This window comes from Gnatocerus cornutus, chromosome 2 (genome assembly GCF_029298725.1).
Source record: "Gnatocerus cornutus isolate USDA-ARS CGAHR chromosome 2, icGnaCorn1.1, whole genome shotgun sequence".
NCBI classification, from domain to species: domain Eukaryota; kingdom Metazoa; phylum Arthropoda; class Insecta; order Coleoptera; family Tenebrionidae; genus Gnatocerus; species Gnatocerus cornutus.
This window is the reverse complement of record NC_142234.1, coordinates 6,958,143-6,972,004: the sequence shown is the minus strand read 5'-3', so window position 1 is coordinate 6,972,004 and position 13,862 is coordinate 6,958,143. Positions and strand designations below refer to the sequence as shown.

General features: G+C 32.4%; 2 protein-coding genes across 6 annotated transcripts; one reads left to right on the top strand and one right to left on the bottom strand.

Moving 5' to 3' along the window:
- Window positions 1-239: 239 nt before the first annotated feature.
- LOC148178421 (uncharacterized) lies at window positions 240-748 on the top strand. Its single transcript, XM_088050760.1, has 2 exons — window positions 240-441; window positions 503-748. The coding sequence occupies exons 1-2, from the start codon at window positions 345-347 to the stop codon at window positions 697-699; spliced, it is 294 nt and encodes a 97-aa protein (XP_087906886.1). The 5' UTR covers window positions 240-344; the 3' UTR covers window positions 700-748.
- Window positions 743-13,816, bottom strand: Myo61F (unconventional myosin 61F). Of its 5 annotated transcripts, none has more exons than XM_088050756.1 (14): window positions 13,714-13,816; window positions 4,682-4,811; window positions 4,461-4,576; window positions 4,339-4,409; window positions 3,894-4,285; window positions 3,637-3,843; window positions 3,331-3,590; window positions 3,119-3,288; window positions 2,916-3,070; window positions 2,586-2,868; window positions 1,686-2,539; window positions 1,320-1,633; window positions 1,173-1,269; window positions 743-1,122 (listed from the first exon to the last, which is right to left on the bottom strand). In XM_088050756.1, exons 2-14 carry the CDS (start codon window positions 4,805-4,807, stop codon window positions 1,108-1,110), a joined length of 3,060 nt encoding a protein of 1,019 aa, XP_087906882.1. In that variant the 5' UTR covers window positions 4,808-4,811; window positions 13,714-13,816; the 3' UTR covers window positions 743-1,107. The 5 variants fall into 5 exon arrangements, with proteins under 5 accessions (XP_087906882.1, XP_087906881.1, XP_087906878.1 ...); XM_088050755.1 differs by lacking the exon at window positions 13,714-13,816 and adding an exon at window positions 9,540-9,749; XM_088050752.1 differs by lacking the exon at window positions 13,714-13,816 and adding an exon at window positions 8,820-8,909.
- Window positions 13,817-13,862: the final 46 nt, after the last annotated feature.

Genomic DNA, 13,862 nt, shown 5'->3' with positions numbered 1-13,862 from the left:
AGGAAATTGGGAAGGCCTTTTACTCCACCTCTCGGAATTGGTTTTATCATTTCTCGAATACTATTAAACTTAGTCAATTTTTGTTTTGACATTTACCATCTGTATTGCTGTCGGCACCCTCCATTGGTTTATGAGTAGGACCGTTTACGTCTTTAGCATAGATACCGGCAACTGTTAACTTATTATTTAACTTACCGGTACTTAGACTATAGCCACAGGAATTTTCAGCTAATAAACGTCAAAGATGTCAAATTTTGACGTTTTGAGGTTATATTGTCATTTAACTTCACGTGTGTTAACAATACCATTTAAAGTAATTTAATCTAACATAATAAACGTGCAATATGGCTCAAGGAAAATTAAAAGCGAAAGCTAAACTCCCTAAAAACGTGAATGTCAAAAAGACGGCGAAGAAAGGAAGTGCTATCACAAAGAGAGCAAGTAAGTACCACATAATATGACTTTATAGAAGTTTAAAATAACTTATTATGTGTATAAATAGATCGACCTGTGCAGCCAAAGAAGAAAGATATTACAGAAGTGAAGAAGCTAAAACAAGCAGTTCATAAAACTGTGAATAAAGCTGTGGAAGATGAAATACGATCAAGAGCTGCTGAGAGCAGTAAAAAAAATTTGTCTAAGGCTCAACAAGCTGTAGCTGACTTTCACAAAAAGGCTGTCAGTTCATCATCAAGTTAAGCTATTGTTATATTTATTTCTGGTGAATTATTAAACACACAAGTCCTCATTATGGAATTTATTAAAATGTACATAGTAGTTTATACACTTAAAAGGCAAATCAAAATAAATAAATCAAGGTGGTCAAATAGGGTATTCCTTTTTTGTACAAGATTTGGCAATAGGACATAACAACTTTATGCATGTTTCTGTACCCAAAAGAGTATTTCCAGGGGAAAGTTCAAAATAATTTGTTAATATCTAATTACAATTAAATGTTCAGACGTCACAACATGTGGAATACGTCCTTCATGACCACTTCATATGTTAAAAACGAAATTTTAATGGCACTTATCTTATACGATGTAAATTAAGGCTTTTAAAACAACAAATAAGGCACTAAGATTAAAAAATACGGGTTGATTTCACTCAATTAGCAGCCACCTGAAACATAACGTTCAATAAAAAATCTCGAGAATAAAAAAGCATATTACAATCAACAAATGGCCGCTTTTATCTTTATGAATACTTTCAGGATTTCCCACAACGACATCGATGGTTCCTCGTTTACCTTTCATGGAGTGTTCAATTCTAGGAGTAAAAATTAGTCTTATCTTCATAATAAATACGACCAAACTTACGGTGTTTTATCCACTATTGTTAGTACTTCTCGCTTATTCAGAGCGCCAATAATTTGGGTCACCGCCTCTATAATGTTAGGCACTTCCAAAATTAAGTCTCCTTTGTCCTTTTTCATAAACTCCTCAGGAATTCTCACCAACAACATTTTATCATTATTGGGTGTAACCAAAAAAGATAGTTTGGATAAAGGCAAACAGTGCTTTACTTTCCCTTTTTTCTCTTCAAGGAGGTAAAAGTCCTTTTTGGTTATTAGGACTATTCGTTCGCGAGGCTTGTATCCATGTCTATCGTATTTCATTACACTCGTAGCGTACTAAAAACGTTTAGTAAAATGACTGATTCGATTTTTGTATAATGTTACTTACCACTTCTTTTTCTCCGTTCAAACACGCTGTATATGCCTCTTTTGGTAGTCCGTTAACTCTGTCAGTTTGGAACAAGTGTGGAACACTAGCTTTGTAGCTGTACTTCTTGTCTTTAAACAAATCCTCCGCCAAAACCTTCAATTTCATATGAGCTTCACGTTCTGGTGTCAATTTAAGACGGTAAACTCGAGACAGGTGTGCCCCATGAAGACGTTCCACGTGTTTCATCGCTTCATTACAAACGTATGGACATGGAGGGTACGTTCGTTTCAGTAGCTCAGTTGGTAAGTTCTTAGACAAGCGAATTAGCCATTGTCCTTTGGCTAGTTCTAAGAACGCTTTATTTTCAGCCGTCTCAGGACCATTTCGTGTTATGAATCCTTTAATGAAGTTTCGTATTACATCAGCGGCGTTTCGTCGCTTTTTAGTTTCACATTTGGCCAAAAATCTGCGAATGTATTTTTGCAAGACCACGGAAGCCTCTTTCATTTTTTTGTAGCGCCGCCTTTGTAGGATACCTTTCCATTTGGCTTGGATTATAGCCGCAATGTCATGTTTTTTGGCCTGAAAAGCATCTTCGGTATGGAAGAGAGTTTTCGGGTACCTTATAAAAATTTTGGTTTTTCCCATTTTGTACTCATCGGCTTCATAGCCAAGAGCACAGGCTAGGATCTGAACACCGTCTTTAGCACTGCCGTGATAGTTAGGCCATGTTTGATGAGACAAACTCTTGTATCTTTGCAAGAAGAGATTGTATTCGCGGCGGTAGGCAAATCCAGCGCGACGCACTCTCAAGTTCTCCATAAGACCCAGATATGTTACTTGGTGAGCAACAAGTTCATCATCGAACACACCTAAAATTGTGTTACCACAAGTCTGAATTTATGGGAAATGGTTTACCTGATTGCTTCTCATTGTTCGGTTTAATGCATCGAATATACGACGGCTCTTTGTCCATCAAGATGTGCATCAATCCATTGAGTGAGTTCTTGAACTGTGTAATGGCAGTGTCTGGACGTTTCTTGTTTTCTTGTTCTTCTTTCAAGAATACAGATTGGACTATTTTTTTTGATGATTTTGACATTGTGTCTCTTAGATCGCGGAAAAGCAAATCGTTGTTCTTTTCCAGAAAGCCTTTTACGTTGTACGTTACCGCCCCTGCGTAGTGGATCAGGCGAAATTCCTGAAAGAATCGTTGAATCAAACGTTATAACTTTCTAAACTGTTTACATCTCGGCCCATGATTTTCTGCAACTTTATATCAGCTTTTTTGTGGCTAATGAAGTGATCATGGTGACTCAAGTTACTGTCAAGCTTTGTTAACATCGTCAAGTCTGTTGAGTCTCCAGGTCGCAGACACTCCTCATCCATAAAAGCAATAAGTCCTAAAACGGCAGTCATAATTTTATGTACTGAAAAAAGTAGCCTCTTACCTTTATGTTTCTCTTCAATGAGGTCGCAGATAATTTTGTTATCAAAGTACTCAATATTTTGCCACTCGATTCCTTCCTTCAGGTATTCTTCTTGCTCTGATTTAAGAGTGAGTTCAATAAAGAGCTGCTGCAGCTTCTCGTTACAAAAATTGATGCACAGCTGCTCAAAACTACAGAGAAATTAACTCATCTTTGTGATTAACTCTTCTTACCTGTTCTTCTCGAAAATCTCGAAACCATAGATATCCAAAATTCCCATGACATTGTATGACCTCATATCTTTGATTTTAAGGGAGGTATTAAGCCTGTAAACCAACCAAGAGAAAAGACGATCATACACCGCTTTTGCCAAAGCGTCTCGCGCATAAATCGCCAATTCACGGCTCAAGGGAGTAGTCACCACATCTTTGATTGTCTCAATTGTACGATTGGTCAAAGCGTCTTTGAGTTTGTCGGCGTCGCAACCCAGAAGCTACAACAAACGATGAATTTGGTGAACGTAAAGTGGCGTTTTCTACCTTGCTGATAGTTTCCACTAGTTCGGGCTTGACGATGTGTGAAATTCCTTCTTCTTCCGAAAATCCAATGTTACCCAGAAGCAAAACAGCCGCCGTGATTTCAAACATCTCATTCTGCTCTTCTTTATCAAATTCAATGACGTTAAGAGCGTTAACAACATCTTGGAATCCCCGTTTATCGTCTATAATATTTCCACCTTCTTTGCTCTAAAAATTGAAAATCAGGTGGTTTAAAAATTTATGAAATTCTGTAGTACCCCGTTGGAAATATAGTAGTAAGTATTGAGATCTCTCTTCAAGCCGAGACGATCCAACTCTTGGTCGCTGGCGCCTTCAAGGAGTTGATAGAAAATGTGGAAGTTTCGTTCTCCCGGAACCTGACTAATAACGCGCGACTTTTCTAGGAGATAATTTAGTATGTTTCCTCCAGAAGGATTTCCTTCGAAGTTGAACTGGATGTCCATGTACTTTCCAAAACGACTAGAGTTGTCGTTACGGTTTGTTTTGGCATTTCCGAAAGCTTCCAGGACTGGGTTCGATTGAAGAAGTTTATCTTTAACCTTTTCAACGTCTCCTCTACGGTCGGTGACTTCGGCGATATAATGGAGGACTTTTTTGGAAGCTTCGGTTTTCCCAGACCCGGACTCGCCTGAAATATGGGGAAATTAATTTTCAGGCCTGAGTAAGGTTTCCTTTGCTCACCGGAAATCAAGATACATTGCTCTCTGTTTTCATTTTTAAGTGATCGAAAGGCAGTATCAGTAACAGCGTATCTGAAATCAATATTATAAAAATGCCAATCTAGTCGAGACATTTTAACTTACACGTGTGGTGGAATTTCAAAGAAATGTTTGTTATGATAAGCTTGGACATCCTTGGGCCCGTAAATGTCTAATTGTTTGTAAGGATTGACGGAAATTAACACCTGGCCAATGTACGTCTACAAACCGAGAAATGTTACTTTCATTATGTAAGAAATGAATAAATAGTAATTAAAGATTTGTGGATTATAGAAAGTCGACACTTTTAATTATCACCTACTTACATAAATTATATTTTCTTTAAATCGCTTTTTTAAATTGTCGATGAAAGCTGCTTCGCTGGTGTAGTCTTCTAAAAGAACTGCGTCTTCAACCCCAACTCTATCTCGGTCTTGGAGACTGATCTCCATGTTTCTAAAACAAAAATATGTTGTTTAAACTATTATATTATATTTATGTGCACTTGTTAGTGTTATCGCCAATATTTGAAGTCATTAGTTAACATTTCCGAGTCATAAAAAAACGATTGTACAACAATATTTCTTTTCTTTACGATTAATTTATTAGTCTTAACTATTAGTCAAACTTGTGTACAAAAGATGTGCTAATCATGTACAATTTCACGCAAACTTTCGAAATTGTTCTTCATGAGAGCCCCTTTTACTATTAAGCTGGAAAGTATTGTATCTAGTTAAACATTTATTGACGATATTTCAGTGTTCTCAAGAAACCAATAGGCAATAAAGCGAAAGTATACAAGACTGCAAAGTGCAGTTATAAAAAGTAGGACGTGTAAAAATACGTGCATATGGGAACAAAATCAATTCTTCTTAATAAATCCATGGCAAAGGTCAATGCAGCCACGATGTATCTGTTTTAAGCCATTTACATTAGTGCCATTGTCATTATTTATCTTTAAAAATAAAAACTGAATAGCTGATCTGAATATTAAATAATATCGATTGGTTTCTCATTTGAATAATCCATTGAATAATACTTATAATGTTCCATAAACTGTAAAAATTCGATTTACCCATGACCTTATTGAACTGATGGAATCGCGGTCATTGCTTTAAAGCAGAGCAGAAAAAACAAGAAGTTGTGTTTTATGATCAATTTTAACCCAGTTATTGTGGATATAATAAATCTGCAGACGAAGAGAAACGAAAGCTTTCTTTATTGGTCTGATCGCACCAGATCATAAGATTTTATCTCAAAATTTTCAAGGAATTCTCTTCTGACACAGGTTATAAAACCCTACAATAAGATAATAATGATAAGAGACATTTTATCGGAGTGGAAATGCAAACCAAATCTTGTGTCATAACAATTGTTGAATTGTCTCTAATCCTTTTATGGTGCTTGTATTATAGAATTTTGAAGTCATCGATTATTTTATGTTTGTTAAAATTTTGTACCACATAGGTACTCAGTTATAAATTACTTGACCTTGCGGCTTTACTAATTATTTCATCAGTCACGGTTTCATATTTAGAAACATGCAAATCAATGTTTAATTAAAATCAATAAAGTTCTTTAGTCATGTGAAGCACAGCTTAAAAAACAATACCCTCCCATATCGAACTCTTACATAAAATCACTGATATCGGCGTGAATTACGAAACAATGTTATCAAATTATTGTGTTAACATGATTCAATATTGCAAAAAATTCCACCAACGAACTGCACTATAAGTTAGACAACGGATATTTATTACATATTGCACACTGTGTGTTCAAAGCCTTTGGCAATTTTTTGACAAGGTTACCACGAGAAGATAGAACTCACATTTATGTTTAAACATAATTTTGGCAAAACTTACCTGTCTTAAGCTAAATTTTATAACATGAATTAGACCGCACTGGTGGTATTTCGCCCAGAGACAATTTTACCGACTGTTTAACGGGCACCAGTATTATTTGTGATAAGCTGTTATCAAAGTTTATCAAGATAAGCGATGACACAATATGGATATGTTGATTGGTTTAACATCATTTCTTTACATGATGCAGTTAATCAATAATAAGAAATTCCTCTAGTTTTCCTACGCTTTCAGCGAACATAAATATCGTATTATTTATCTAATTAGTTTGTGAGTGGATGAATTAAGTGCATTATAGTCGCAAAATGTTACTTAAGTAATTGTCACTTATCAAAGAGAGGTGATGGCTTAATCCAAGATTATGTAACCTTCTTAAAATAATGAATCTTTTTTACATCGTTTCTCGCGGAAAGTGTTCTGAAAATTTGAACTCAATTAAATGTACACAAATTTTTGGATTGATCCGATATTTAATCACTTCCGAAACATTGCCGGATATATCAACCCATCAAAATTGCCATTTATAATATATTAACCCACGATTAACAGTAATATGGTAATGAGCCCAATTGAGTACATTCAATTCAGTTCAAACAAATGTTTCTTGAACTTTTCGTTTGTCCTTTCGATTAACGCCAAAGTACAAATCAAATGAAAAGTGGATAGAAAACAATGATTTCGCGACAAAAAAAGTATTTGATTTACTTCCAGGAATCATCGGTCTTTAATCTACTCGTTTAGGTTTGATAACAAAGATAACTTTACCATATAAAGTTTTACTTACTCATCGAACATTCTTAAGACACTTTAAACGAATTTAATCTACTAAATGGAATCTGCAGCTTTAGACTGCATGATCTTCTCGTCATTACGAGTATTAACTATCAATTAAAACGTCAGTTGTTCTTAAGACTTATACAAATAAAATAAAGATGTTTGTTATGCTGCTAAATGAGATTTGTAATGACTTCATTCTGTTTAAAGATGAAGATAATTTAAGATTGTGTTTCAAATGAATCAGCAGAAGCCTGTTTACTTTTCAAAATTTTTGTTCTGGTGCTAGCATAAATTTTATTTCCAGCCACTCTTATCTCGAACCAAATTAAGCGTGAAGATGTAATCAATGATTTTTTATCAATATTTTGAGGAACAAACGTAATTCACATTTTACCTACCATTTTTTATTATTATACAGATCAGGACTAAGAGATATTTGAAAAATAAGGTTTTTTTACCGCGTTTACTTGTTTTTTCAATTTAGCTTAGCAAGTTGCAAAATCATGAAGCTTTATAGTAGATCATTGAAAAGGTACCTAATTAAATAAATAAAATTAAATTTTTAATGAAACAAAAAATAACAAACAGTTTTATTGTTTTTTTAAATTTTTCAATGTTTTTTGTTCGTACCTTCTAAACAATAAGAGATCGCAATGCATTTGTCAGCGCATTAAAAAGGCAAGATCTCGATCTTTTCAATGATGCATTACAATGAAAAATCGAGTTTTTAAATTATATACAAAATTGCATATAAAAACCACTAAAAACAGCGGAGGAAATACTGGAAAATACTGATTATAGATAGGAATTTTATAGGAAAATACTGATTATAGATAGGAATTTTATAGGTCGTTAGAAAACTCATTAAAATAATTTTTTAAGAATGTTCGGACTTGTTGGAGGAAAACGGACTTTTCATTTATCCTCAAAAATGAAAAAAAATTGTGACACACACTTTATAATGTTTCATCACAAATCTTGGAAAACCCTAAAGGTTTGATATGATGAAATTGCTTCTATGATTTACGAACTTTTCAAGTACTTCAACGGAATATAAAATTTCTACAGTCAAATGATGAAACACCAAAGAAATAGCTCAAGCATTGTGCATTAATTTGCGGTTAATAAATTAGCTACTCCTATGACTTGAATATTTTTGGCAATTAAAATGGTGTAGTGTCAAAACTTTGATTGCATCTGTCGGTCCCATTTATGTTGCTTTTGAAAAATGAATTAAGATAATGCTGTAATCATGTAATGTGCAGATTAGATTTTCGGATAAAAATAAAATACTGTCTTTATTATTATCAACTGAGTATTGTATAAAATGTAATAATGAAAGAATTTAAAAAAAACGACTTAACATTTTCTCAGTGTTTTCTAAGAGAAATTTGAAAGGAAGCATAATAAGGAAGCAATTATTCTTCCGCGTTTATCCTGAATTAAAGTTAGTTGGAAGTAATGAATTAATAACTGATTAAGTTTTTTATATTAATGACGGGAAAACTTTATACCAACGTGTCTAAACCAACATAGTGGGACTTTTGCTCCATTGTGATTCCCCATTAAGGCGTATCTAGATTGAATTATCAGTTTTCTAGAAAAAATCAGTTTGAGAGTATCCACACTACATCTTCACATTTGAACAAATTTATTTGAAATTTTGCGATAACCACATGTTAATACAAGAAAACACATGTACAACAGTTTACATAAACTCAATTGCGGAATTATTATTTGCGTAATAGACCTGTTACTGCATTATGTTTGTCATCTAAGATTTAAATTTCGTAATTATAAAACAGTTATTAATCAGACTTACCGTAAACTTAGCCACATTTGCCGCGTTGTTATTTTTAATTAAGTAAGGAACGAACAATGTGCTGTTTACAGAAAAAAGACCTTTTAAACAATAAAATGAAAGATAAGTGTATCGATGTAATATTTTAATGCACTTTATGATGGGCAAGAATTAATGTTTTTTAAGATAATAATCTGCAATTAATATTTTTAGATATGACGGAATGTTTATAGTTTACGCGGTATTATTTTAAACTTTTAATTCGATGAACTTCAAGAAGAATTTATGCTCGATGGAGAAATTAATCTGATATGATCAGGTTAATAAAGCGAAATTGTTAATTTCTATAATTGTAGTATACTATCTTTCGCTATTACGCGATAATACGAGTAAATGTTACATCATTCAACGTCGGCGAAACATTTTTTTTAAGAATACAATTTTCGAGTTAACAAAGGCTGCAGTGTGCAGTAATTTTCCAGTGAACAATAGAGAATTTTAAGTACAACAAAGCCATTATGAAAGTAAAAATCGTTGCACCTTGTCATACGTTGACCTAATAAAATGTTTCACCGGGTAACAATTTGAATGTGTCATCGTGACCAGTATTGTTTGTTCCTGATAAAATCTGACACCCACATGGTTTTATATCGTACCTAAATACTGTACCTAACTGTTATTTCTGAACCATTTCATTGTCAAAACGATGTAACATTACAACAAAAGTACATGTGCTCTTACCAGTTTGCATTGAAATCCAGATCAAGTGTATCCGATAACACAAAAATACACAGCAAGGAAACGATTCATAATACAAATAAATGAAGTTCAGTAAGAAATGAATAAGAAGAAACACATTTATGAAACGAGCGTCGATGCCGGCGCGTGTCACGCTATTTTACGCACGTGTAGTTGAAAATGTCGCGAGCCTATGTTTAAAACTCGGGCATTGACAGGCAGACTGCATGCATGTTCTTTCGTATATGGAGATCCGACCACGACCAGCTTGTGGCCCCCGTAATGAACTCTCCTGTCTGCGATGAACGGTGAAAGGTTGCCAGTGGCGTTACCGGATAAAAGTTAACAATGACATTTCTGATGAACAAAACGGGAATATAGAAGGCGAAGAAGAAATTCCAAGATGAACTCTATATATATCTATATGCACGTTGGATGTTAAATATTTATGTTACTGGACTGGTTGTGGATGTGAAGCTGCAGGTTTTGCTGCAGGATTCCACGTTCAAGTAGTTTCGAAGCACCATAAATTGGTATTTTTTAAGAGCTCAAAAATAGAACAAAAAGCGTGCATACCTAATTGTGGGTAATTTAGTATCTGTTTCTGTAACGTTTCCTTATCTGTGACATTTTCCATTTTTGTAGTTCGACTTTTTACATTATACATAGTATAGCCAATTCATCAATCGTGTCTTTTTAAATATTTACGAATACAATTTGTAGTAAACGAATCGTTATTCAGATAGACCCCAGACAATCTATTCAAATAAAATATTAATAACGAACGAAATTGAGTTGATTAGACATTTATTTGCATTATTACAAGCTTTCTACAGGAAAAAACACTATTTGTCTTCTATTTGGTATCATAAGTTAAGTAAACACTTACGGTGTAGGTAGTAAAGAATATGATGCCAGGTCAATTATTAGCAATCAACATAAATATGCATATGAGCATGTAGACAGGTGTAAATAAAAGTTTGTTATACACAACATATTAATTAAATCGCGTGCAGAATTCCATTTCACTTAACCAATATAAAAATCTAAAGAAAGTGACAGGTACTGTAGAAAATCAAGAAAGAAGATATTAATTGATCAAATTGTAATGACAAAATTTTAATGTATTATTATTATATTTTTTCACGTGTCTAGTTGCTTAAAGTTTCTACCACATTTACATTTTTGACGTTAAAATACAAGGTTGATTATTATTTCTTTCAACATTATTGAATACTTTACATAATAACCTCTTTGTTTATTTTGAAAAATGATTGAAGGGCTTACAAGTTAATTATTTTTAGAATTAATAAAATACTTAAAACGTATCGATCCCGATGTGCTACGCTCTTAACAAAATTAATGATCTAATTCTAAGCAGTTTTAATTAAAAAGCTCAATCTTAATGATTGCATGTCAGCGATAAAAGTGTTAAGACTAAGACAACAATCGTAGAGTTTGAAATGTTATTATAAGTAAACGTAAACGAGGGAAATGTGGCCTATAACATCTCATAAAAGTAGATACAATTTTATCTACAAATGAGACTTGTAAAAGGATTTATAAAAAATGTGATGTAGATCTAAAAAGTGCCAATCAAAATCCACTTGTGTTCGTAATAACAGGTTCATAATTTGATCATCAACCTTGATTTGGTATTGAATTGCTATCAGAAATAAATTTTTATATCGTTTTGTTTAAAAAAACACGCGGTTTTATTAGTCACTTATTTTTTGTTACCTTATTTTTCTCTTCATTTAGTTTTTATTGATTTTATGTAAATGTATTGTTACCGAGAAAATGTGTGTGTAGAAATTACTCACAATTCTCTTTAGAAGATGAAAATCGATTAATCATAAGAAAAACTTTGCAAAAATGAATAAAATGACATTATATCAATATAAAACTGTATTGTTATTTACGACTTTTTACGATAACAGTAATTTAAGCCATCATTTCGATGATCAATAGTAACTGCAACCAGGTAAACGTTTCAGTACACCAACTATAGTTGTAATGAAGAAGCAAACAAAACATTTTTTTCATACTTTTATTAGAAAATTATAAAATAATAACTTTAATAAAAAATAGATTTCTGGAAAAATTCTAATTAAGCGTACCACAAAAAATGTTTGACGTCATTACCACACTCAATAACAATAAAAACTTGATTCCTACAGTAATGAAACCGAACGAAATCAAAAGTTTTTTACATTGATTGAAAAGGTACTTACAACAAAATGTTGAGTTAATTGGACCAGTGGAATAAAATCGATTTTGAGGAAAATTGAATGCTTAGTGTATGAAAGACAAAAATTGTGCAAAATCTTTACAAGCATGTTATCTATAGGCTTTATTTTGCAAATACTTTCAAATAAATTAATGATTTCTCTTTAATTAACATTTTGGGAAATAAAAATGGTGGCGCATCCACCATTTTTGAAAAAAAAAATAGATAAACTGGCATTCGGATTAAATAGCTTCATCAATTGTGAACAGATTTTAACAAAATATAAATCGCAGATTATTGAATACGTGAGGCTTAATTTGACAATAATGAAATTATTTTAACGTTACCTAATGACTACTTTTTAATGGAGAAATTGACTCAGAATGTTTACTATCATGTTAAGTACCAAAAATTGGCTGGATCCTTCATTCCGTTTAAGAGAGTCGATTTTGCCGTTCAAAATAGTTATTTTCTTGGCACCTAATGGTGTCAATTAATTAATATTTAGTAATGATATCTTCAAAATAACAAATAAAAGCGCTTTCATTTTGTGCACCCCTGCTGAGCCTGCGTTTTGACAAGTTTGAAGTTCTACACGTTCTAACGGTTTCTGTATCAATGCATTGCAATAATGGGATCAGAACAAGCCTCTGTGCATAAAATTTAATCATAATCAGACTTTAATCTTAATTAAAAAATGTCAAAAACGACAGATTGAAGCAAATGTCAGGGTTGTTCAAAACTGTTCTCTATTTCAAGCCGTAGATGATTTTGTAGCTTTTGGAAACGCTTAGTTTTTGCTCTTTATCTTGGAAACTAGACCTTCTAGACAGTTGATTTTCAGCGATTGCAGCTCTATAAGATAAATTGGTTTTCAAAGATTTAAATTTAAATTAAGACAAATATGTAATATAAACTTTTTTAAAAACAAGGTGTCGGCTGCAATGCCGAATCAATCTTACGTCTTTGGTTATCTTGGCTTTAAATTTTAATATAATTTCTTTATAACTAACCAAGACAGGTGAACCACTCTCTATATTTAAATTTAAATTTGTCTTAAGTTTGTAGATCATTAAATATTTTTTTGATTTAACTATATGTTCTAAGTCAATTCATTGAAAATTATTCAATCTAGTATAGATTAGAATTTAAAATTATGTATTAGAAGTACTACATGACTGGGCTAGCTTCGTTATTTTTGTAAATTTTATTGTTTCATTTTATCATTATTACGCTTCATATTTCTCGTGAAAAAAATTAATTGCTGATAAAAGAACCATTGATTTTAACTAACTAGTTACGTTGCGTGTGGATTTAGTTGTAAAATTACAAAAAAGCCATTAGATTTTTTCTAAAATAAATATGACATTTGGTATTAAAGCAAGGTTATTCTAAAAAATATAGTTTGACCCTGAAACTACGAAGTTGGTACTTTATGGATATTTAAATATATTTTTTATAGTTTGTAAAATCAATATTAATATGGCATTACATATCCAATAGGTTATCAAACTTGATGTGACAGTCTCGCTGTCTCGTTAACATATTTATTAATCTTGCATATTTAATAAACTACATATCTATTATTGTGGGGGATAAGTCTAAAATATTGAAAAATTAAAAGAAAAATAATAGAAAGGGTACCTACTCTTTTAAACATATTTAAACGGGTAATATAAAGTAATTTAATTAATTTTGATTAGATAATAATTTATTGCTACAGTTTCTTTACAGGTAAGTATTAATTTACATTGCAGGAGAAAAATTGGTCAAATATAATATCTAAACTACTTGAAAACAACCTCACCCTTTGAACACTGAATATTTATGAAGTTTCTGTGAAACTCCAGTGATTCATTTTTCGCAAAACTGATTTTTTATCCCTACCGACACCCCTTAAATCTTACATAACATTTCAGTCGATACGGCAAAATAATTCCCACTTACCCTTGGCTTAGATATACCTACGTTCGATTTCTACTGGCGATTACCAATAATGTAAACTATAGTGCATTGATATAATATCTAACAATTTCAAGAGCCAATGGTATGACGTTGTTTGTATTAATTGGACGACGCGTAGCGACGGAAGCGTC